General features: G+C 48.3%; 9 protein-coding genes across 9 annotated transcripts; 3 read left to right on the top strand and 6 right to left on the bottom strand.

Moving 5' to 3' along the window:
* Positions 1-61: 61 nt before the first annotated feature.
* On the top strand, positions 62-1,875 carry PEX2_107320 (Regulator of G protein signaling superfamily; the record flags this gene model as incomplete). The annotated part of the gene is made up of 3 exons (XM_016748000.1): positions 62-550; positions 616-950; positions 1,011-1,875. 3 exons carry the CDS (start codon positions 62-64, stop codon positions 1,873-1,875), a joined length of 1,689 nt encoding a protein of 562 aa, XP_016594842.1.
* A 450-nt stretch (positions 1,876-2,325) lies between these two features.
* Positions 2,326-3,791, bottom strand: PEX2_107310 (NAD(P)-dependent oxidoreductase; the record flags this gene model as incomplete). The annotated part of the gene is made up of 3 exons (XM_016747999.1): positions 2,326-2,886; positions 2,948-3,441; positions 3,548-3,791. 3 exons carry the CDS (start codon positions 3,789-3,791, stop codon positions 2,326-2,328), a joined length of 1,299 nt encoding a protein of 432 aa, XP_016594841.1.
* An 854-nt stretch (positions 3,792-4,645) lies between these two features.
* PEX2_107300 (class II fructose-bisphosphate aldolase) lies at positions 4,646-5,512 on the top strand (the record flags this gene model as incomplete). Its single annotated transcript, XM_016747998.1, has 1 exon — positions 4,646-5,512. One exon carries the CDS (start codon positions 4,646-4,648, stop codon positions 5,510-5,512), a length of 867 nt encoding a protein of 288 aa, XP_016594840.1.
* A 276-nt stretch (positions 5,513-5,788) lies between these two features.
* On the bottom strand, positions 5,789-6,388 carry PEX2_107290 (uncharacterized protein; the record flags this gene model as incomplete). The annotated part of the gene is made up of 1 exon (XM_016747997.1): positions 5,789-6,388. The coding sequence occupies one exon, from the start codon at positions 6,386-6,388 to the stop codon at positions 5,789-5,791; it is 600 nt and encodes a 199-aa protein (XP_016594839.1).
* Positions 6,389-9,493: 3,105 nt separating this feature from the next.
* PEX2_107280 (cytochrome P450) lies at positions 9,494-11,316 on the bottom strand (the record flags this gene model as incomplete). Its single annotated transcript, XM_016747996.1, has 5 exons — positions 9,494-9,668; positions 9,722-9,888; positions 9,971-10,081; positions 10,154-11,022; positions 11,109-11,316. 5 exons carry the CDS (start codon positions 11,314-11,316, stop codon positions 9,494-9,496), a joined length of 1,530 nt encoding a protein of 509 aa, XP_016594838.1.
* Positions 11,317-12,492: 1,176 nt separating this feature from the next.
* On the bottom strand, positions 12,493-13,438 carry sdh2 (succinate dehydrogenase iron-sulfur protein subunit SDH2; the record flags this gene model as incomplete). The annotated part of the gene is made up of 3 exons (XM_016747995.1): positions 12,493-12,813; positions 12,864-13,015; positions 13,096-13,438. 3 exons carry the CDS (start codon positions 13,436-13,438, stop codon positions 12,493-12,495), a joined length of 816 nt encoding a protein of 271 aa, XP_016594837.1.
* Positions 13,439-14,080: 642 nt separating this feature from the next.
* PEX2_107260 (uncharacterized protein) lies at positions 14,081-15,110 on the bottom strand (the record flags this gene model as incomplete). The annotated part of the gene is made up of 3 exons (XM_016747994.1): positions 14,081-14,603; positions 14,655-14,749; positions 14,811-15,110. 3 exons carry the CDS (start codon positions 15,108-15,110, stop codon positions 14,081-14,083), a joined length of 918 nt encoding a protein of 305 aa, XP_016594836.1.
* A 1,829-nt stretch (positions 15,111-16,939) lies between these two features.
* Positions 16,940-18,363, bottom strand: PEX2_107250 (uncharacterized protein; the record flags this gene model as incomplete). The annotated part of the gene is made up of 3 exons (XM_016747993.1): positions 16,940-17,453; positions 17,508-18,016; positions 18,145-18,363. The coding sequence occupies 3 exons, from the start codon at positions 18,361-18,363 to the stop codon at positions 16,940-16,942; spliced, it is 1,242 nt and encodes a 413-aa protein (XP_016594835.1).
* Positions 18,364-19,634: 1,271 nt separating this feature from the next.
* Positions 19,635-21,439, top strand: PEX2_107240 (putative amidase; the record flags this gene model as incomplete). Its single annotated transcript, XM_016747992.1, has 2 exons — positions 19,635-19,930; positions 19,984-21,439. 2 exons carry the CDS (start codon positions 19,635-19,637, stop codon positions 21,437-21,439), a joined length of 1,752 nt encoding a protein of 583 aa, XP_016594834.1.
* Positions 21,440-22,227: the final 788 nt, after the last annotated feature.

Raw genomic sequence — 22,227 nt, 5'->3', positions numbered from 1 at the left:
GGACACGATCAAGCGCTACCCAACTTCACTCACATTCCTTAAGCACTTGCATTTTTTCGACATGGGGTCAGAATATGGTATTACGGCCGAGTCCAAGGCCCAAATTGACCTCGGCCCCGTCACCATCTGGTGGGCTGTCTGGGCATGCGTTTGGACTTCTGCCCTCGTGGCTGGCATGGCCTATCTGATCGCTCACCGTGATATGCCGACGCTTCGCATTCGCGGCCTTGCCATGTCGTTGACCTCGATCGCTATCCTTCATTTATACTGGATGCCGACCCAGTTCGCAACCATGATCGGCGCTATCCTGCCGGGTGATTGCGCGTATTGGCTTATGGGAACCCTGCTGCCCTGTGGTATGGCGCTCTTCCATGGCTCTAACACTCGCTTCCAACATGTCGCAAAGCTCCAGAGAAAATATGCTCTGGATGGATACCGTTTTACTGAACCGCCTGCCTTGGAACACAAGAATGGGTTGATTAACCGGCTCCGTGCCTTTGGATATACAACTAAGATTCTTATTTATGTCGCCATCGCAATGTTTGCTCAGGTATGAATATCTTCACACTTTTTCATATCTATAACAAATTTTATCTAACTCGCGATCTCATGCAGGTGTTCCTCACTATCCTCATGTGGATAATCTCCCGCAAGTACCATAGCTCGTGGGGTATTCCTGGCACCGAAGTTCATGGTACCCCCGCAGAGATACTCGCAGCACAAGGCACAGGATGGGAATGGTGGCCTGGTGTGGTCTCGCAGTTTTTCTGGTCTTGGATCGTTGCCCCCGTCGTCCTCTGGAAGTCTCGCAACATCCACGATACCCACGGCTGGCGAGTGCAGACCATTGGCTGCGCTATTTCCAGCCTTCACGCTACTCCAATGTGGCTCATCGGCCTCTATGTCCCCGCCATGGCCCCGGTCAACAAGGTCTTCGTTCCTCCTCAGTGGTAAGTACTAGAACCAACATAACTACAAAGACCTACTTTTCTAACGCAACTATAATATAGGATCTGCCTATCCATCATGTTCATCGAAATCTTCACAGTCTTCCTCCCCTGCTGGGAAGTAATGCGCCACCAATCCCTCCGACAAGAAACCCTCGAATCGATCGCGCGCTGGGAACTAAAAGTCAAATCCACCAACTCCGAAGAAAAGTCCCTGCACTCCGACATGACAATGGTAGCTTCGATAATGTCAGGCTGGAAATCGAACAGCTCGACTAGTACGTTCAACTCCCGCGACAGCATCCTGACAATGGGCGCCCTCGAGCACGTTCTCGAGCGCAACCCAGCACCACTACAAGAATTCTCCGCTCTGCGCGAATTCTCCGGCGAGAACATCGTTTTCCTGACCAGCGTCGCGGAATGGCGCAGTCGACTACCCCAATGCATCAAGGACGGCACCGCACTGAAGGAAAAGAACAAGCGCGACATCGTCCGCGAACACTTCAACCGCGCTCTGCACATCTATGCGGAGTTTATCAGCGTCCGCCATGCCGAGTTCCCCGTCAACATCTCGCACCAGGACCTGCGGAAGCTGGAAGACGTTTTTGAGAAACCGACACGTCTTTTGTACGGCGAGGAACGCGACTGTGATCCCACTAGTCCTTTTGATAAATTCACTTTCGATCTGCCGTCACCAGCATCTGTCGACTCTGGAAAGACTATGCGGGAGGAGATGTCGGGGTCGATTAAAGACCGCGTGCAGTACTGGGGTGATATTCCTGCGGACTTTGAGTCTTCGATCTTTGATGCTGCTGAGGCTAGTATTAAGTACCTTGTGCTTACGAATACTTGGCCTAAGTTTATTAAGGATCACCGCAGGAGTTCACTCGGTTCGATCGACACTTTGAAGCCCGGAATTGAGGTTTAGATGTTTACTGTGGGTGGCATGCGAAATGAGTTTAAGTCGTTTTAAGATTTGGGTCGGGACTTTTGTTATACTTGATGTCTATTGTTCTTTTTTTCTTCTCTGGCTTTTGGGTATCCCTACACTTGTTGGGGGTCTCCTGGGCCGTACATAATAATTGGTTCTTATGGTTGGATATAATACTCTGGATACCCACACACAATGTATATTTCATATTGATAATATTATCAAGACATTCTTTTATCAGACTAGGAAAGACGTGGCTGTAAAAACTAGTCCTTTTGCCTAGTATGGTAGCAAGTTAGAGTGACATGTGGTCAAGTCTATAGGTAGTTGGCTGCGCTTGTGGCGCGAAAAAGCAATTAAAGATTCCAGATAGAGTTTGGCTGTGCATAAAATTGATACTTGGACCTATAAACATTCATGTCTCATCGCTCATTCTTTGAAATTACACTATTGTTCAAAAGCTTTTACCACACTAGCACTCCCCTCAGCCCCTAACCCAGACTTCTTAGCCAGGAATAACACACTTAAGGCAGCATTTCCAAGATTCAAAGGACAGTGCAGATCACGCGCCTTCTGCACAGCCTTCTCCAGACGAGAACTAGCCCCATCAAGAGTTTCAGATTCCCCATTTGCACCCTCTCCAAGCCCCTCAATAATCTCCAATCCCTTCGTCATAAATTGCCGACTAGCACCAGCAGCATCAGCAACAAGAGTATAAAACTGCTTCAAATCGACCTTGAGATAGCGCGCAAATGAAATAGCTTCCGCAGCCGCAACAAGGTTCGTCACCTCCATCAAATCCAACACCAGCTGCAGCGCCTCCGCCATCTCCTCCTCAGACTTCGTAGAGGCGACCTTCATAATCGGCTCAGCAAAGTATTGTCGCACCATAGACGAGTCATCAACAGGCCCATATCCCTGCAACAAAGCCGACAAATAAACCTGCTCGGCAGTGGAGCAAAGTGGAGTCGGGAATTGACTTTGGCGCGCAGAAGTTGTGATAATCCCCTGATCGGAAAACCCAATTAGTCAACTCAGCCACAAAACCCAAACCCACGAAGATCCTTACCACATCCTTAAGAATGATAGTCAAAGCACTAGCACCAGGATGCCAATCCTCATCTAGCATGCGCTGCAACCTATTCTCATGCATCCAACTCCAAGCCGGACTAGACTTAATCGCCTCGGCCGTCTTCACAGCATCTAATCCCAGCTGCGCTGCAAAGCCTTGAGCTTCACTAGCACCAAGAATATGGATACCCGCCAGTACCTGGTGCACCATCTTCATATTACTACCGGCGCCGATCCCGCCGGGGACAAGGTACAGCTTATTCGCGTCTGACATCTCCTGTAGTAGGAACCGGCCTTTCTCCAGCGCGGCGTCCGGTGCACCGGCCATAATTGATAGAGTGCCGGCTGCGGCGCGGAGCGCGCCACCGGACACCGGTGCATCGATGAAGGATATATCGCTTCTGCCGAGGGAGGCGAGCTCTGCGGCGACGGATTGGGCGTAGGATGCTGGGACGGTGGAGCAGAGAAGGAGGGTTGCGTTTTGGGGGAGGGCTGGATGGAATTTGTGAGTTAGTTTTTTTTTATTAGTTTTTAATTGTATTTCTGGTTTGGCGGTTGGGCTGTGTTAGGGTGGTGGTTTGTTTACTTGCAACTATACCCTCATCCCCGAAAAGGACGCTCTGCACTTGCGGCGCTGAGGCTACCATGCAAACATAGAAATCCTTATCCTTGGCTGAGTCCTGAAGTGATGATGCTGGGACTCCGCCTGCGGTCTTGAAGCGCTCTACCGAGGCTGGGAACACATCGAAGCCGTGTACTGGGTAGCCCTCTTTCACGAGATGTGTGGCCATTCCAAAGCCCATGGCGCCTAGGCCGACGAAGCCGATTGAGGATTTAGACATGGTTGTTAAAATGAGAAAATGATGTATACAATTGAATAGAATAGGCACTGGAAAATAGTTCCTGGAGAGATATCAATTGTTAATGTATAAATAAAATAAACCCGCCCGGCCGGCGTGGGGGTTTATGAGGGGAAGACGTTTGGGGAAACGCGGGATGGTTCGGCGCAAGTCCGAGGGGTTTACCTTGGCTTTTGCCGAAGTTGATGGCTTTGCCAAGGTCTGATATTAGAACTTGATGGTTTCTTCCGTTTAGTAGATGTGAGTTTGGTGGTTCTAGTTCTTGCTGTGCTTGTTGGAAGTAGTAGTCCTCGGGATAAGTTCGGAAGCTGGCCGACATCACACGCCAAACATCACTTTTTATACTATTTGAATGGCTAATTAAGGGAGCCTCCGGGTTTTGTGTTATTGATAGAATCAGTTATTTACGCTTAACGTCTAAAATAAACCTAATAAGAAACCCTGATTCTATCTACCTATTTCTATGTTAGCGGGTGTGTAAACGCGGAATCGCCCATTATTGCCTCATTTCAAGGTTAGCATCACCAATTAGCTCATCTGTTTTGAACGACCAGTGTAATCTAATCTGCTAGAAATGAAAATCATCACCATCATTCTTCTAGAGCTAATACCACAGTAAATTTACCCGGCCCTGGCGAATAGCTCAAAGTGACGTAGCCCCGGAACAACTCCGACACTCGGACGTGAAGCGACCAACTCGGACAACACAACAACTCCGACTATATAACACTACGGACTCCGGTCTACAGTAAACCTCAAAAGTTCAAACCCCTCATTTCCCACGAAACCAGCTCCTCGCCCTCACCCTCACCTTCACCCTCCCACCCAAACCAAAAATGACCCTCCAAGAAAACCGCGCCCTGCGCATCCTGGACCATGCCTCCGAAAACCACTACGGCATCCCCGCAATGTGCTGCTACAATGTGGAAGGCATCTTAGCAACCGTCCGCGCCGCCGAAGCCAAGCGCTCCGCAGCCATGATCCTCCTCTTCCCATGGGCGATCCACTACGCCGACGGCCTGCTCGTCCACGCAGCCGCCGAAGCCGCGCGCAAAGCCTCAGTCCCCGTAACCGTGCATATGGACCACGCGCAAACACCCGAGATAATCCGGTACGCGGCGGACCTGGGCGGGTTCGACAGTATCATGGTTGACATGTCGCACTACGAGAAAGCAGAGAATCTTTCTCTGACGCGCGAGCTGGTGGAGTACTGCCATGCGCGGGGGATTGCCACAGAGGCAGAGCCTGGTCGGATTGAGGGTGGTGAGGATGGTGTTGCTGATACGGCTGATCTTGAGGGATTGCTTACTACGCCGGAGGAGAGTCGGGAGTTTGTGGATACGGGCATTGATTGGCTTGCGCCTGCGTTCGGGAATGTGCATGGAGAGTATGGGCCCAGAGGTATTCAGTTGGAGTATGAGCGACTGCAGTCGATTAACGAGGCTGTTGGTCGGGAGGTTAGGCTTGTGCTTCATGGGGCGGATCCTTTTACCGAGGAGATCTTTAAGAAGTGTATTGATTGTGGGGTTAGCAAGATCAATATTAATAAGGTCTTGAATAATGAGTATGTGAGGGTGCAGGCGGAGATGGCTGGGAAGGTGCCTTTAACGACGTTGTTGGAAGAGGCGACCAATGCTATGCAGAAGGCTGTTGAGGGATGCATTGATCGGTTGGGATCTGGGGAGAGATACCCGTCGAGTTAGGGAGATGATGTTGGAGTGTTTTATGTTTCATGTGTTGAGGTCAATTCTGTGTTACAATGTCATAGATTCAAGAATGTTTGAAGTGCCAAAAGAGATTCAGTAAATTAAAGTCATTGGATATATGAACGATTGCCAGAGAAAAAAAACGAATAGCGCCACAGATCCATTTTCAGGGATACTGAAGTACAAAAAGAGCGGAAGTGACCGACATGAACATTTGACACATAAAGGTAAGGGTCCACACCGCACTAAAACCACATCAGGTAGATGTTGGTCTTAACGACGGAGACCGAGGCGATCCATGGGACCAGCAACGAGATTTCCAACAAGGGGAAGACCCTCGACAAGGTGGCCAAGGGGGCCAGGGGCGGCAGTTGCGGCAGGTGCGCTAGGGGAGGGAGTTGCGCTTGAAGGAGAAGCCGAGCTGCCGCCGACGGGAGTGGGGATGACGCCGTGGGATGGAGTAGGGAGGTCAGTGGGGGCAGCCTTGGAAATGACAGGAGGCTGCGAGGCGAAAGGGGTGGGGTGAGAGAGGGTTGAGGCCTGGGAGACGACGGGGGCAGGGAAGTTTGTGACTCCGTGGGTGGAAGTGGGCTTGGCTAACACGGCGTGGGTGGTCGACGCGAGCTGAGCAGCCTCAGCGGACTTTTGCTTCTCAGCCAAGGCCTGGTGCATTGCGTCGAGGGCGGAAGGGAAGTCGTCGAATCCATCATCGTTGTCATCGATGGTGGAGGAGCCGGTTGGGTTGAAAGGGAAGCGGCCAATGACGTCTCCGAAGTCGTTGCTAGGCTTGGGGACAGCAGGAGCGACGGGGGCGGCGGGGGCGGCGATGGTGCCGATGGCGAAGAACGCCAGCGAGATGTATGAGACGTGCATTTTTATTGGTATATTGACCTAGGTTTTTGGAATAAATGAGAGTATAGATGGTCAAAAAAGCAAATGAAGGACTGGCTGTGGTTCGGAGAAAGGGTTACAGTGGCGTTTATGTAGGCGACATAGGGCTCTGAATGGACTGTTGTGATTGCTGTTTTTGCGTCTCCCATGCTTCGCGCTCTTATTGATAAGGATCAACATGGCTGGGATGACGACCACATAACAGGGAGCCTATGCCTATCGGAGGATTGCAAAGGGCTCCATGTACCACATATGCTCCATTCCTGTGGAATGATCGCCCGTGGACCTGCCCAGGAAAGAGAAAAGCTTGTCAAATGCGTCAAATGCTGGAGGATAAATCTAACGATCAACATTTTAGGTAGAGAAAGCTTTCAAACTCAACGGCTGATGACATTGGAGGCAATGTGACATCGTGATGCACATAAAGCTTCTTTGAGATCCTTCCTGGATGAGAGTCAAAAGTACGTAAATTTTACAGCCGGGATCACTAGGTGCGATTCTCTTTCGTAACTAGATTGTGTTTAAAGTTGGCCCACGGGCTCTATCTTGTTTGGTTTATGGTCCTTAGAAAGAAGAAAAGAAGAAGAAGAAGAAGAAGAAACTACTTGTATACTAGTACTACACTAAGTATAGAACAAAGTCTTCCTTCAGGAAGTCTACTTTGTACATTTGCCCAAGTACGGAGTACACAAAATGCGATCAGATCCTATCAAAATTTGATTCAAAGGGCGATGAATGTGTAGGGGATGTTCTGGCACGCAGGAGGTATCCCCTAGCAACCCTAGCAACCCCTTGCAGCGCTAGCCAATCGGACTATAATATGTACGAGCTTAATTTGCATTGCGACTGGTTATATTGACTTATCTTATTGCTGCATTGTACTCACATATTCGTAGGATCGCGTCAGATCTGATCCGCATCTTTCGATTTGATCGTGCATACAGTGTTGTGGTCTGTTGGGTTGCATCGAGCATGATCCCGCTAATAACACTAGCTTTATGGCCTGCCTAATATTGGCAGAGACTGAATGATACATATTACATATACTGCTCAATTCATTGAATATTCAATTCAACAAGTCATCACTTGGGGACGTGGGGACGTGGGGACGGATTTCCAATGTCGGTCATCTAGAGTCAATTTTAAAAGAGACCGCAGTAGCGAGCAATATTGCAATGATATATGAATGTTTCGTGTATTTCTATTATAATATATATATATATATATATATATATGTACATAGGTAGGCAACATGAGGGATAAATTAGTATTCTTTAATCTATTCTGTATGAAAAGTGAACAATTCTAATATCAAAGACGAGTGAATATAATGCATCTGTTTCTTGGCATTATTTCGAATTGAGCTCTTCATCACGCTTGGCTAAAAGTTAGCACCACGATGTATACTTATCATAAAAGGATACGATTATTTTATTAATAGTCATATGACTTCTCTGGTTTCTCCCATTACATTGGTCTAGTACCTTGTAGATAGTTTCTCTCTTCTTTACGCGTTCAGAGACTTTTCCAGAGTACCCCACATATTGTAGTATCCTCTGGATCCTTTCTCTCACATTTAGTTACATCAGAGATGGATAGGAGTCCAAAGAACTGTTAGACAACCGTTCTGATAATCATATGGAACGCTCAACACCAATTGTATTTTTGAAACTTTGGTAATATATTACTTTTTTTATTTATTGAACGTTAATTTTGATAACAACACTTAGTACCAAAAAGCGGTATACAAAAAGAAAAAACTTAAATAAACAGCTTAATATAATCGTAAGGATATAATCTTACAATTAACGAAATGGCTAATAACGGTTGCCAGTATAACCACACCTTATGAATTTGCTCATAATTTAAATAAATTGCGCTCCCCCGGTAATCTCGCTTACATCACATGTTATACATAGGAAATTCGCTTGCATCGGCTTCATACACATCTAAAAAGACCACCTAAAAAGACATCACAAGACTGCAAACGCGGTTGATCTAAAGTAGCAAAAAGAAAAATACATACAACAGTGAGGATTCGCTGGTGGTCACCCACCCAACTACTAACTCACCGGCGTGTGGCTTAAGTACGGCTGAGCGGACGGGAAGCCCTGTTTTCCACACCCTATGGTCGTATGTACTGAGATACGTGTGGAAAAGGAACATATAGTAAGCCTAGTCAGATAGAGAAAACTCCATTTCACAAACTCGGCCTTTCTCCGCCTTCTTCTGCTGTATATCTATGAATTCGAAGAAGGCGGGTAAAATATCTATAAAAACGACACCGAAAAAGACATTCAAAAAGACGCCACAAGGCCGCAAACGGGGCCGACTATTCTTCTCATATATAGTTCAAGTGGATCTGCCTAGCAGGGACTAATTCCACAGTTTTACAAACTTTCCAGGGGCACCTCCGGTGGCATCCTAGGGCTTCATTGGAATATTCCTTATATTTTTGGTAAACCATTGTAATTTGGAAATATCATTTTTCCGACTATCCTTTCAGATTAACGGGGTCTTTTCCAAGGCAGGTAAAGCCGCCGGTTTACTTTTTACCCGTTCTAGTCACTCCGAAATGCACCAGGTATTATGGTTGTAAGGATCGATTTGTGTATATATGTATAAATTTTTTGGTAGCCAAGATAGTCGTATTTGCTATTTCTCTCTTTCTTGTTCTGTCCTTTAGGATCGCTGCTCAGGGTTGGCCCCCTGTGATAGGAAGGACATGACTGTATATAACTCACTCTGTGATGGATGCACATAGATATATCTCCAAATCGTCACCAAAGCAAAAGATGTTGACTCGACATACACAATGAACATTTTCACAAGTGCATTCATTAGGTTTCAATTGAAAACCCCAAAAACCGCAAAACCCCCCAGAATGAATATCCATCATCATCGAGCCATGGAGTACCTTGAGTACATATCAAGTGCAACATGCCCCACACAATACGGTTACCTGCATAACCAAAACGCACGTCAAAAGGCACTGCAAAAGACCCTAATGTCGAAAAAAGTACAAGCTCCACTCCCATACATCTCATAATCATCACGATCGTCATCACAGAGATACCCTACACAACCTTACTCTTCCACAAGACCCGCCACCGTAGCCTTAACACCGAACAAACCAACCTTGGGGCACCCAATACCCATATCACGATAAACGCAGATATTATCAGTGGTAGTCTCGTGCAGTGCAAAGTCGACGCGACGAGCGATATGTGCCAAAGACAAGTAGACCTCCGCATAGGCAAGACTAGATAAAGCCTTAGTATATCAAATCGCTGGTGATGCATAAGCGCAACTCACTTCATTCCCAGACATTGTCTGCTCCCCTTGGTAAACGAGACAATATACCGACTCAGATACTCCCCCTTCTCCGCGGCACGAATCCAACGCTCCGGGTCAAATTTCTCCGGCTCGGGGAAGAGCTTGGGATCCATATGGACGAAGTAGTTTGACTGACTGACCGGAGTCTATAATTCACAATTATCAGCAACTTCCCCAGTAAAGGGGACCCGAACCGGACTGTTACACCCAGTCAGTCAGTGCACTTACCCCTGCAGGGATAACCCAATCCTGATAGAGCATGGGTTCATTCGGTGAAACACGAGCCAACCGAGCTGTCATGCCGTGACTGAGACGCAGACCTTCATTGACGACACCCGTCTAGTTCAGGGAACGACGAAAATCAGTAATCCACAACGAAAATAAGAAAGCGCCCAGAAACAATTAACCCACCAAGTAAGGCAATTTCTCCAAATCCACCCACGAAGCCTTAGACAGCGGTGTAGCCAGCACAGTCTTCAACTCCGCGCGCAGCTTCGCCATGATCTCCTTACTGTGGATGAGATAAAACATCGCGACAGTAATGGACCTAGCCGTAGTCTCGGTACCAGCGCCAAGCAACAGCGCAGACTCATCTTCCAGGCGATCAAGCGTCCTCTCATTCTCCGGCAACTCCAAACTCGTCAACGCATCGAATATATTCAATCTCGCCTCAGGATCGACCTTCCGCAAACCCTGCTTCTTTAGAGTATCATCCGCCTGCTGTCTAAGCCTCGCCTTCAAATCAAACAAATCCGCCATATGTGGCTGAAGCCAGCGCAGCAGGTTAGGCGGCGCATTCCTGAAAACAGAAATAAGGAACGGGAAGAACCGGTTAATGTGGAACATAACCATCAGCCCATTAACAGCATCGACGAGGTCGTTACTCTTCGACCCCTTCTCGCCGTCTAGGTAGCCGTAGCTCCAGCCGTAGCAGTAGTCGGTAATAACGTCTGCAGTCAGCGCAGCGAAGGCTAGTTCCAGATGTAGCACGTCACCGGCTTGGTGGGCTTGCTCGAAGCGCGCGACTAGCTTGTCGACTTTGTCGTGGATGGATGGGCCAAGGTCTACCACCGAGCGCTTGGAGAAGTAATTGTTCAGCAGGCCACGGCGGAAGCGGTGGTGGTCGTGGGTTATTGTTCCTACGAGAGAGTTGGGCGCGCCGAAGGCTATGGCATATTTAGGGTCCTTGGAGCGTTTGCGCGAGGCGCTGGCGTGGATTTCGTCGTAGTAGGCTGAGTCTTTGATGTGGATTTCTCGTGGGTTGATTCGCACGATTGGACCTGGATGAGGTGTTAGTGACTTGTATATTCTGGGTTGTTTTTGTTGGCGTGGGTGCTTGATGTTGATATCCGATCTATATACTCACCGTATTTCTCGTGCATACGCTCGATCTCCCAGATGTACATGCCGCTTTTTATCACATCGTAATAGAACTCGTAGAGAAATGTTGCAGCAGCGAGTTTTGGGCCAGGGAACCTGGACAGCGGATGGAAGTACAGATGGTACACAGTGCGCAAGGCTAGTAGTCCCAGCGGCAAGGCCAGCACGGACACGTATAGTGTCAAGGAATCCATTTTAGGCAAACTATCTCACTTATAGCGAGGAGGAAGAGCGAGGGCGGCCATGTATAATATATATAGAGGGGCGACGACAAGGGTCCAGATAAAAAAAAAGAGAGAGATGACAGAGACGACCCACGAGGCCGGTAGTGCATAGATAGTGCATGGTGCATACATATGCAGTTAGTGCAAAAATCGACTCTTTCCTTATTCAACACGCTTATTTAGACAATGCAACCATATTTGGATTATGACGCCCCAACGGGCCGCTAAGGAGGTATATAGAGCTGTCATTCGTCAAGTACGATCCGAATTCGCCCACCGTGCAGCTGCAGGCGCATCGAACGCTAGGGTCGGGTCGAGCAATCCTCTTTGTCCAAAAGCCCCGGGACAATGGGGTCACCCCTGATTTGAAAGGATTGTAATGTGATATGTTGATGACGAGGTACAGCTGCGCAGCCGATAACTGGGCCGATATACCCAACCTCCGTGCGAGCCGGCCGCTAGAACGATCCAATGAATCACGGTGTTTGGTGTTGGATTCATAGCCCACTTTTAGCTGCAGATGACATGTGGACAAACCAAATAAATCTAAGAAAAATGTAGGGAATTGAGCCCAAAAAAAGTAAGACAAAGTGGACTATCTGGTAATCGAAACCAGGACCTCCCGCACGCTCGCAATAATGCGAAGCGGGCGCACTACCAACTGTGCTAACAGCCCAGTTGAGTAATCACCGGAGTCCCTAGTACGATTTGTGGATGCAATGTCCAGGTGGCCTTTTTAGCGTGGTGGTGGTCTTGGTGTGGGCAGAATATATAGCCGAATGAGCCTAGCCTATACAGGGGTAAGTGTATTGGGATTCGCTTAGCATGTGTTACGAGGGAAACACTATGCTGTTGACCAATATAGATTGCAGATATATAGATATATATGGAAATATCAGACATTTAGATTGATAGATTGGTACAATACAAAGGTATAGGTTGCGCTATCATCATGCAGCCGAATGGACTACCAGTGCATTCCTGTAAGAAACAAACGTCCACAATTTACACCTATAGAAACATCCGTGAAGTAGTCGGGAAAAAAAAGTAGAAGAAAATAGGAAATAGAGAAACAGAGGAAAGGCGACTGGAAAGGCATTGGACAGAAAAGAAACTTCCGCGGTACTCCGTTTTATATCCACAAATCTAGACAGCCAACATCTTCTTGATCTCGGCAATTGCGCGACCTGGGTTCAGGCCCTTGGGGCAAGTCCGTGTGCAGTTGAGAATGGTGTGGCAGCGGTAGACGCTCATGCTGTTGTCGAGAGCGGCCTTGCGCTCGGCGGTCTTCTCGTCACGGGAATCGGCCAACCAACGGAAGGACTGGAGCAGGATGGCGGGTCCGAGGTACTCCTCACTGTTCCACCAGTAGGATGGGCAGGAGGTTGAGCAACAGGCGCAGAGAATACATTCGTAGAGACCGTCGAGCTTCTTGCGATCCTCGGGGGATTGGCGGAATTCGAGACCCTGGCAATTGTTAGTTTTTGTAGGTGATGCTGCCATATAAGATAACTCACGTCTTCAGTGGGAGTGTCGCGCTGGAGATATGGCTTGATAGACTTGTATTGCTTGTAGAAGTGGGTCATATCAGGGACCAAGTCCTTGACGACGTAGGTGTGAGGCAAAGGGTAGATGCGAGACTCGGACTTGGTATCGGTGGGAATACGGCCTATACAGACAAAGTGTTAGCTATCATTCGGAAGCTGTCGGATGCTTCGACATTGCCCGTGTGCGGGGCCGGGTACATACACAAGCAGGCGAGAGTGTTGACACCGTCGATGTTCATGGCGCAAGAACCGCAAATACCCTCACGGCAAGATCTCCGGAAAGTAAGGGTAGGGTCGAGTTCGTTCTTTATCCGGATGAGCGCATCGAGCATCATGGGTCCGGTCTTGTTCAGGTCGAGGTCGTAGGACTGCATCTGGGGCTTCTCGCTGGGCTGGTCCGGGTTCCAACGGTAGACCTTGAAGGTCTTCATCTTGGGCTGCTCGGAGGGAGTAGGCTCGACGGTCGCGTAGGTGCGAGCGAAGGCAGGGCGGAACATCGGCCGCGATGCTGCGAGCAATCGCGAAGTGGTACGGAGGGAGGCCATGGCGGGTGATCGGAAATGTGAAAAACACCGAGGTGAAAAGGAAAGAGAGGGTGGAGAGGGTAGAGAGAATGAGATTGATAGCAGAGAGACAAAATAAGAGGGGAGAGTTTTCAAAATGTGAAGGTAGCGACGACGAAGTCGAGTTTCACAAACCAACAAAGATCCTCAACAACGAAATGAAGTCCAAGGAGTCTCTTCGCTAGTAACCTCGGGTTTGACGGGTCGGGTGTGTAGATGCTGACATCAGCGGGTCTCGGCCAATTAGATCAAAGGTGTTTACAAGCCTCGGGCGGACACGGCGTCAACTTGGACAATCAGGGATTTGTCTACTGCCGATACTACACTCCAACATGATTATATATGTGTTAATGAAGGTCAATTGGAAGTTACAATGTGATGCGATTGATAAAATATATCCATCTTCCATCTTATCTACTCCAACCTCCGTTGATCAGTGATTTCCCCAGTCAAAACCCACAAAATTGAATGCCTCAGGTTACAAGGCCACTCCCGGTCTGGTTGCCGAGACGGGATAACGGCTACTCCGGTCGACTCACATGCCAACCATTGGAAACTACCACATTGTCACATCACGACATATATTTCTGACCCATTACAGTCAACCACTAATCAACTAACCAACTAACCGCGATTAACATAGTTCTGATGCCATTCATAGTCCCGATTCTCCGTCAAAAACGCCCGAATAGCCTCACGCGGTGGCACGGGTTGACGGTCTAGCACCTGCGCCATGAGTGGATCGATCGTGGACGTCTCCCCCTTTGAAATATCCTCATACCAAGACAACAACGCCTGGAAGAAACCTTCTGACTTCCCGCCCTCGTCGTCGGCCGTTTTCAATCGCACAAACTCCTCCGGCGAGACAAGCTTGAATTGAACATCTCGGCCGGTCGTCTCGTTGATCAGATCCACGATCTCAGAGAATGTGATAGTCTGCTGCGCAGTGAGCAGTACGATCTCTCGATCGTGTCCACCCTGAATCATCAATCGCGCATTTGCCTCGCCTAGCTCCGACCGCAGTGTAAAGGCAATCGGCCCGTCGGAGGGGAGATAGACGGTCGATGTGCTCGGATACCAGCCCATGAAGATTGGGAAGGCATCTGTGTATAAACCCTCACGGATGGAGGTGAAGTTGATATCGGCCCTGGCTGGTGTTAGTGAGGCTGGGTGGATTGTCTACCGGAGCTTGGCTTACTTTTTCAACATTTCCTCTGTCATCAGATGGCCTTGTTGGACAGCCGCCTTGGAGTCTGAATTATACCCGCCAAATGCGAGAGATGTATACCATACCTGCGACTTTGGTGTTAGCTGGGATGGTTGCGCGGGGAGTTTGATGACTTGCATGTTTCACGTTCATCTTCTTCGCTGCAACTACGAAGTTTTCGTGTTGCTTGCGCCGCTTCTCGATGTCGAAGGTGTTGGTGCTAACGAAGAAGAGGTTCTCCACATCTTGGAATGCGGCCTCTAATGTCTCGGGGTCATCGTAGCTCGCTACTCGGAATGCGATCCCTCGGTCTTCAAATTGTTTGCGATTTTCCTCTCTTGAGGACGCTGCAGCATACTCTGATGCCGGAACATTCGCAGCAAGGTAGGATAGGGCTCCTGCACCAAGGCCTCCAGTCGCTCCTGTGATGAGGTATTTGAGTGTCATTCTGTAGAATCGTAGAAATTGAATGTACTTGGTCAAGGATTACTGAGACAAGTCAATTGTAGTGAATGGAAAAGATATTTTATTCTCTAGAACACTCGGTGTTCTTGTTCCTTTATACCTCAGATGTTCGCTAGATGACAATTCGATGATCGTCACCAGCTTTGCATTAGAAGCATCTCGAGTATTGACCAGGTTGGTAAGCACCAGAATTGATTATTCAACAGCTTGAACTACACCCTAAAGCGGTTGGGTCATGCATTATGACAAATGCCAACGTTTCCGCTTTGGGGCCAACATTGGGGCCAGCTTAGGACCAGCTTGGGACCAGGAATTCTAGTCATAGTGACACCCGAACGACCGAGGCCTCGCGTTTTGTTCAGTCCGAGGGACCGCCAACCGGTTTTATATTCAAGTTTGAAGCTAAACTGACCACATCACGAGATACAAAGCCTAGCCTCGAAATCCGGTAGTATCCGGCAGTGTAAGATCATTCAGGAATTATCATTTTAAACTGTGGATCTGGGATATTTTTCACATAAAGGGTAGGAGGATACTGAGAAAGCTTCGCCTTCCAGCATTCTTCCCTTTAACGCAATTACATATCCACATATGGAGTAGAGTGACCTCCACAATGCAATATCTCACCGAAGGATCATACCACCCAGAGGGGAAAAGAACCCCGTTTCATGTCTCACTAAACAAACTAAGCCTCCAGCGACAAAAAAAAAAGAAATTACCAACGCCGTGCATTCCCGAAACCAAGCCATGTGGAAAAACGCTTTAGTTTATCACACCTTATCTTGGGTTTTTGCGCAACGGCTGCGCCGGAGGGCCTTTTACCAGATGATTCCTTCGGCTTGTCATGCTCCACATCCAATCTCCGCGGATAGGGAGACTAGGGTCCACAAGCTCGTTGGTTAATCCGGTAAATTCCCCGAACCTGCAGCGCTTGCTTTCGATATCGATTGCCGATGTATACCAAATCTTCTCTTCGTAATCGTACGTAAGCCATGGATCAACAGCCGTGGGATACCGTCTAGTTTCTGTGGTTTGGGGACGGAATTGATAGAAAAACACGATCAGACGGTCGAGAGTCGCCGAGTTGAGCTCGTAATACTGTTTGAGATTTTTTGGAAAGTGGATGTGACTTTCACCATAGCAGGACAGGAGTTCATATATGGGTGTATCTAGATCCACTTTGAGATGCGGGTGTGGAGTATCGGGTAGAAGTGCCTGGCTGGTAGGATCAGATCTTGAAGCCATGGTATCGACGACAAGGTGGATATCGAAGTTGAAGAGTTTAATAACTTCCAGTAAACTTAGATGGGAACAAAAGAGAGTGAAGATGGTGAGATGCATAGTTGTCGAGACAGAACACTTTATTTATATATAGTCCCAGATACTGTTATCCCAACTAATTGTCTATATAACATTATCGATATTAGAACGACCCAACAGTAGCGCTTAGATGTTGGACAGCTGCGAGCAAATCATCGCGAGTCATCACGAGTTTCATTCTCAAATATTAAAACATCGAGGTCCTTTTCAGCCAAGGAAAACCTAAGCTGCATCTATAATGGTTCAACTATTTGTTTCATGTCTAACACTCCAAAGCAACAGCGACAAAGGAGTGAATGACCAGGTTTCTATACGGCCTGTCTGCCAATATCTGTTGATATAGAAGCGAGTGCTCACGAAGAAAAGAGAAAGACACAGTCAATGCCACACACATGGGCGCGTAGGATATCGTAAGAAATACCATTAACGTGATATAAGTAGTCTAATATATATATCTATATCTATTAGAACAAAGACAGAGAAACAAACCTCTAACTCTCTCTAGACCCAGGCTTTACTACCCTAACAATACTCTCATCGTCTCGAACAATATTAACCTCATTCGTAACCCGAATGCCGGGACTCCTCGGACCATCCTTCCCCTCATCCCCACTGTGATCACTCCCCCTCGACCCGCCTCGAACATCCCTCGAAATCGAGACCTCAGAAGGCATCATCTCATAATCATCCTTCCCAATCTTCGACCAATTAATGAGACGCTTGCTATCCCGATTGCCGGAGACCGCACCAGTGCCGATGGTCTTAGAGTGACCAAGACTGGTTATTTTAGTCGAGCGTGAGCGCGTGTGGCTGGATGTGTACTCGGTCAAGCGTGCGAACAAGCTTCCGAAAACTGGTTTCAGCGCTGGCACCGAGAGGGCAATTAGGGTTGCAGCTATCTCAGCGTTCTCAACGCACAACATGGGGTTGTAGGCCCAGCTGCCGTCGGGATCCCATTGACCCTGTACAACGAGCCAGATGCGGACTGCGGAGATCAGGATTACGCTACATAATGTTAGTTTTGGGTGGACTTGGTGTTTTTGGAATTGGGCTACTCACAGGATACCGGGGAACATCACAATCGATAGCTTGATCTTCTTTTCTAAGGAGACGTGTAGTCCCCTGATGAGTGCTGCCGGGAGCGCGAACATCATCACGTCACAGGCGAGAGATAGCGCCGAGTTCACCGAGTACACGAGTCCCCATGAGAGACATGTGTAGGTCTTTGGCTCTGATTGCCACTCGTAGGGCCACAACCCTGTTACCGGTTTGCAGTGGAAGATCAACAGGAAGATCTGAGGTAGGTAGGCGGCGAAAAGGAGCGGGGCGGCGATGATGATGCTCAGGTGGAGTTTTGTTGAGCGGGCTGAGAGCCGGTAGTAGAAGGCTAGACCGGAGAGACGACATAGAAATAGAGCCGTTGTGTAAAGAATGTGGGCAATGAAATCTAGGACTTCGGTGTCGCGAACCGTGGGGAGGGATAGCACATATTGGATGTATTCAATGTGGCGACCACTTCCCAAGTTGATCAGGATGATGGAGAGGATGACAAAGGCAATGTAGAGCATCTGCAATGGGAGCCATTGTTAGTTGCTAATTATGTATTTTTGTAACTATCTGTCACCAATTTTGCGTTATGATGTCCATGCACATTTAGTGCAGTGCAGAATCTGGGGTGAAAAGTGGATGATCTTACCAATGTTACGACGGCCAATGCATCATCTAAACCAATCTTCTTCACAATGAATGCTCGGGCAAAAAGACGTACAATCATCAACAGGCCTGTGAAGCATACCATGAAAATGATTCCCGCAATGGCGGACTTATCGCGGGACCCTGCTAGATATTCGAGCGAGACCCCGCTGGGTATTCTCCCTGCTGCATTTGCAGCAAGGATATCGTCGGGGATAGTCATTGCGAATTTTAAATGAGTGACATTATCGGAGATAGGAAAGATATAGTAGAGACCTCGCACATCACGGGTGTAAGGAAAAAGGATCTCCCAGTGGGATAAGTAAGGTCTGGCATCTTATCCAAGGAACCCGAAGGCAAATGATCTAATTCAATTCTCTCAAAGGAAAGTGGAAACGGCGGGTCTTACTTTCAATAATTCCAAGGGCTCCCGACGCCAGTGGCCAACGGGAGTGCCGTACCAAACATATGAGCCTTCCGGAACCACGGGATTGGGGGCACAATCAAAGCTTATGGGAAAGTGTGATAAAGGGACTCTGTATACGGAGTATAAACCTAAGATATACCCTAAGATGCCATATTTGCCCGTACTCTGCCACCTGTTAAGAATATAGAGTACTAAATAAGATTAAATAAGATCCAAATTAAGAGCCCTAAGTCTGCAGAACTAATGCGATCTGCTTCTTCCACGTGGATGAAAAAATCGGTTAGCATGCGACTTGACGCTAAGCGAACTTCCTTTTCCATACGCATTAGTATTCTGGATATGCTGTGATCTCATAGGTTCCATCGCTATATTACACCTTGTATCAATAAAAATACTAGTCCGTATAACGCGCAATGCCCGAGCTAAGAGGAGCTAAGCTGACCTAGTCGTAAGATCTTTGGAACCGAAGCGGCCTTCGCGCGCAAGGCAGCCAATCAAAATGCCTCCGAAGTGGGTCAGGATCGATCGAACGGAGCGTAACTCGGTTCCGGTGGTACTCGATGGGGTCCGGCAGATTCTTCGGTTCCAGTAAAAGATGCAGCTTTAGGCAGGTGGTGACAGTTCCATAGCTGGTCACCAAGGTCTTCCATAGATTAATAGATAAATTAATACCCGAGGGTAGATTACAAGGTGAATTAAAAGGCCATTTTGGTCATTTTGAACATTTTTCACGAAGGGTTTGTTGGTGAACAAACGCCACCAATTCCAATGGTTTGGGTAAGATAATACAAAGAATGTGATTAGACCGAATATGGAAGCTGGTTAAAGCAGATAGAATTGAAAAAGAAGAAGCCTAAAGCAAGTGTGTACTATTGAAAACAGCGGAGAAAAAAAAATGAAAACATCATGGGAATGCGGGTTCATCGGGTCCGATTAGTCACTCACCGAAGGGGCAGCCAGGATCCACGGTATATTATTGTCGGAAGTATAACAGCACGAGCTCCCCCAAGATATTAGCATTTCTGCCACATGGTTTTGTGGCGGAAGTTTTCAATCTAATTTCCATCATGGCCCCTTTAATTCAGACATTGGTGAGCGGCCTCGCCTTGGCGAGCTCCGTTATTGCTCAAGAGACCGACTACTTGGTCGACTCGCAGATCCTCACCGATCCCTACCTCTATGACTTCCCTCGTCTGGGCGGTGATGGTGCTGCGCAGTTCCCTATGCGTACCTGTCACGGCTTTCAGCTGGAGGAGGCTACTGTCGATCAGATCCAGACTGAGCTGGCGAATGGCACTTTCACCAGCGTCGAGTTGCTGAAGTGCTACATGGACCGTGTCTACCAGACCCAGCCTTACTTGAAGTATGTTTATGTTGAATCTGTGTCGTAGAATTTTTAATTAACAGCCTTACTAGTGCTATCCTGCAAGTGAACCCGGATGCTTACACCATTGCCAAGTTGCTCGATGCTGAGCGTACTGAAGGCCATGTCCGTGGTCCTCTCCACGGTATCCCCTTCATTGTCAAGGACAACATCGCCAGTAAGGATCGTTTGGAGACCACTGCCGGCAGCTGGGCTCTGCTTGGCAACGTCGTTCCCCGTGATTCTCACGTCGTTCACGGCATGCGCAAGGCTGGTGCTGTGCTTCTCGGTAAGGCTGCTCTCAGCGAGTGGGCTGACATGCGCTCCAACAACTACTCCGAAGGTTTCAGCGCCCGTGGTGGTCAATGCCGCAGTGCTTACAACTTCACCGTTAACCCCGGTGGCAGCAGCACTGGCTCTGGTGTCGCTGTTGCCGCTAACCTGATTCCTATTGCTCTTGGAACAGAGACCGATGGTTCTGTCATTAACCCTGCTCAGCGTAACTCCATTGTTGGAATTAAGCCCACCGTTGGTCTGACCTCCCGTGCCGGTGTCATCCCTGAGTCCACCCACCAGGATACCGTCGGCACCTTCGGCAAGACCGTCCGTGATGCCGTCTACGCCCTTGATGCCATCTACGGCATTGACCCTCGCGACAACTACACCTCCGCCCAGGAGGGTCTCACCCCTGTTGGTGGATACGCTCAATTCCTGACTAACCAGACCGCTCTTCAGGGCGCCGTTTTCGGTATCCCCTGGGAGTCTTTCTGGGCCCTCGGCGACGCTGACCAGATCGCCCAGCTTCTCGAGCTGGTCGAGTTGATCGAGTCCGCCGGTGCCACTGTCATCAACGGCACTGAGCTGCCTCACTACAAGGAGATTGTCTCGCCCGATGGCTGGAACTGGGACTACGGCACCACCCGTGGCTACTCCAACGAGTCCTCATACTCCTACATTAAGGTCGACTTCTACAACAACCTGCGCGACTACCTCTCCGAGGTCAACAACACCAACGTCCGCACCGTCGAGGATCTCGTCCAGTACAACATCGACAACTACGGCTCCGAGGGTGGCCTTCCCGGTATCCACCCTGCCTTCGGCTCTGGCCAGGATGGTCTCCTTGCTTCCCTCGAGAGCAAGGGTATCATGGATGAGACCTACTTCCAGGCTTTGGAGTTCTGCCGTCGCACTACCCGTGAGGAGGGTATCGATGCTGCTCTGAAGCAGGGTAACGTTACTCTCGACGGTCTCCTTATTCCCCCCGATGTCGCTCAGAGCGTTGAGATCGCCGCCCAGGCTGGATACCCTGTCATCACTCTGCCTGGTGGCGTCAGCGATGTCTCCGGTATGCCCTTTGGCCTTGCTCTTGTGAACACTGCTTTCTCTGAGGCCACCTTGATCAAGTATGCCAGTGCTATCGAGGACCTGAAGAAGAACCAAGGCGCTAAGTGGGACCGTGCACTTCCTCAGTGGCGTGGCTACCTGGAGCGTCCTCTCCCCGTTCTTTGAGGAGATATTGGAGTGGATCTACTTTGGAGATATTTATAGCTGAACATTTTTTGTTCTTTTTTGTTGTATAACACACATCATCACATAGATTACAATTTAAATGAATATAATTCTAGAATTGATTTATAAGTTTTCATCCCTTTTATTTCTCCGTCTCTAGGTGAAACACGCCTATATTCCTTTTAATATTTCTCCATCAAATCCCCGAAATTTTGTCGAAGGGAAGAACTTGTGGATCTCATCCGATAGCTCTGGTGGGTAAGACTCAGATCATGACAGGTAGCTGGTCTTCACATAGTTACAATTTAGGATATGATTCTCATTGATGCGATAATAACGAACTCCTCCCCCGTTAAAGATCGACAGAGGAAAATCCCTATGTTCGCCAAGACGGAGAAAAATTCTCCTTCACAACTTCAGTCTACAACATAAAACATAAACACAGGGCAAGGAAAAATCAGAAACCCGAAACACAGACCATTCATGGGATATTTGTGTAAAAAGGAGAGATATTTTGACTGGATCTCGGAGACCGTTCTCATCCGAGTAAAGAGTCCGGCCACAAAGTTGACAAGCTTACTCCAAGCAGTTACAAATGTGGGGAACATCCTTGATGTGAAACAACTTCAAGCGCCGGACCCAATTCTCCAATGCCGGTTTGATTTACGACTGGGATTATTCGGCTTTTAACTTCTGAAATTGTTGACCATAACGCCACCGAGGAACTTGGATGCGAATATACGAGTTATTCGAATGCGCCTCTATTGGTGTACTATCATCTCCCATAA

This window comes from Penicillium expansum (assembly GCF_000769745.1).
Source record: "Penicillium expansum strain MD-8 chromosome Unknown contig370, whole genome shotgun sequence".
Taxonomy (NCBI): Eukaryota; Fungi; Ascomycota; class Eurotiomycetes; order Eurotiales; family Aspergillaceae; genus Penicillium; species Penicillium expansum.
The sequence above is the reverse complement of the archived record's forward strand: the minus strand, read 5'-3'. Positions and strand labels throughout refer to the sequence as shown.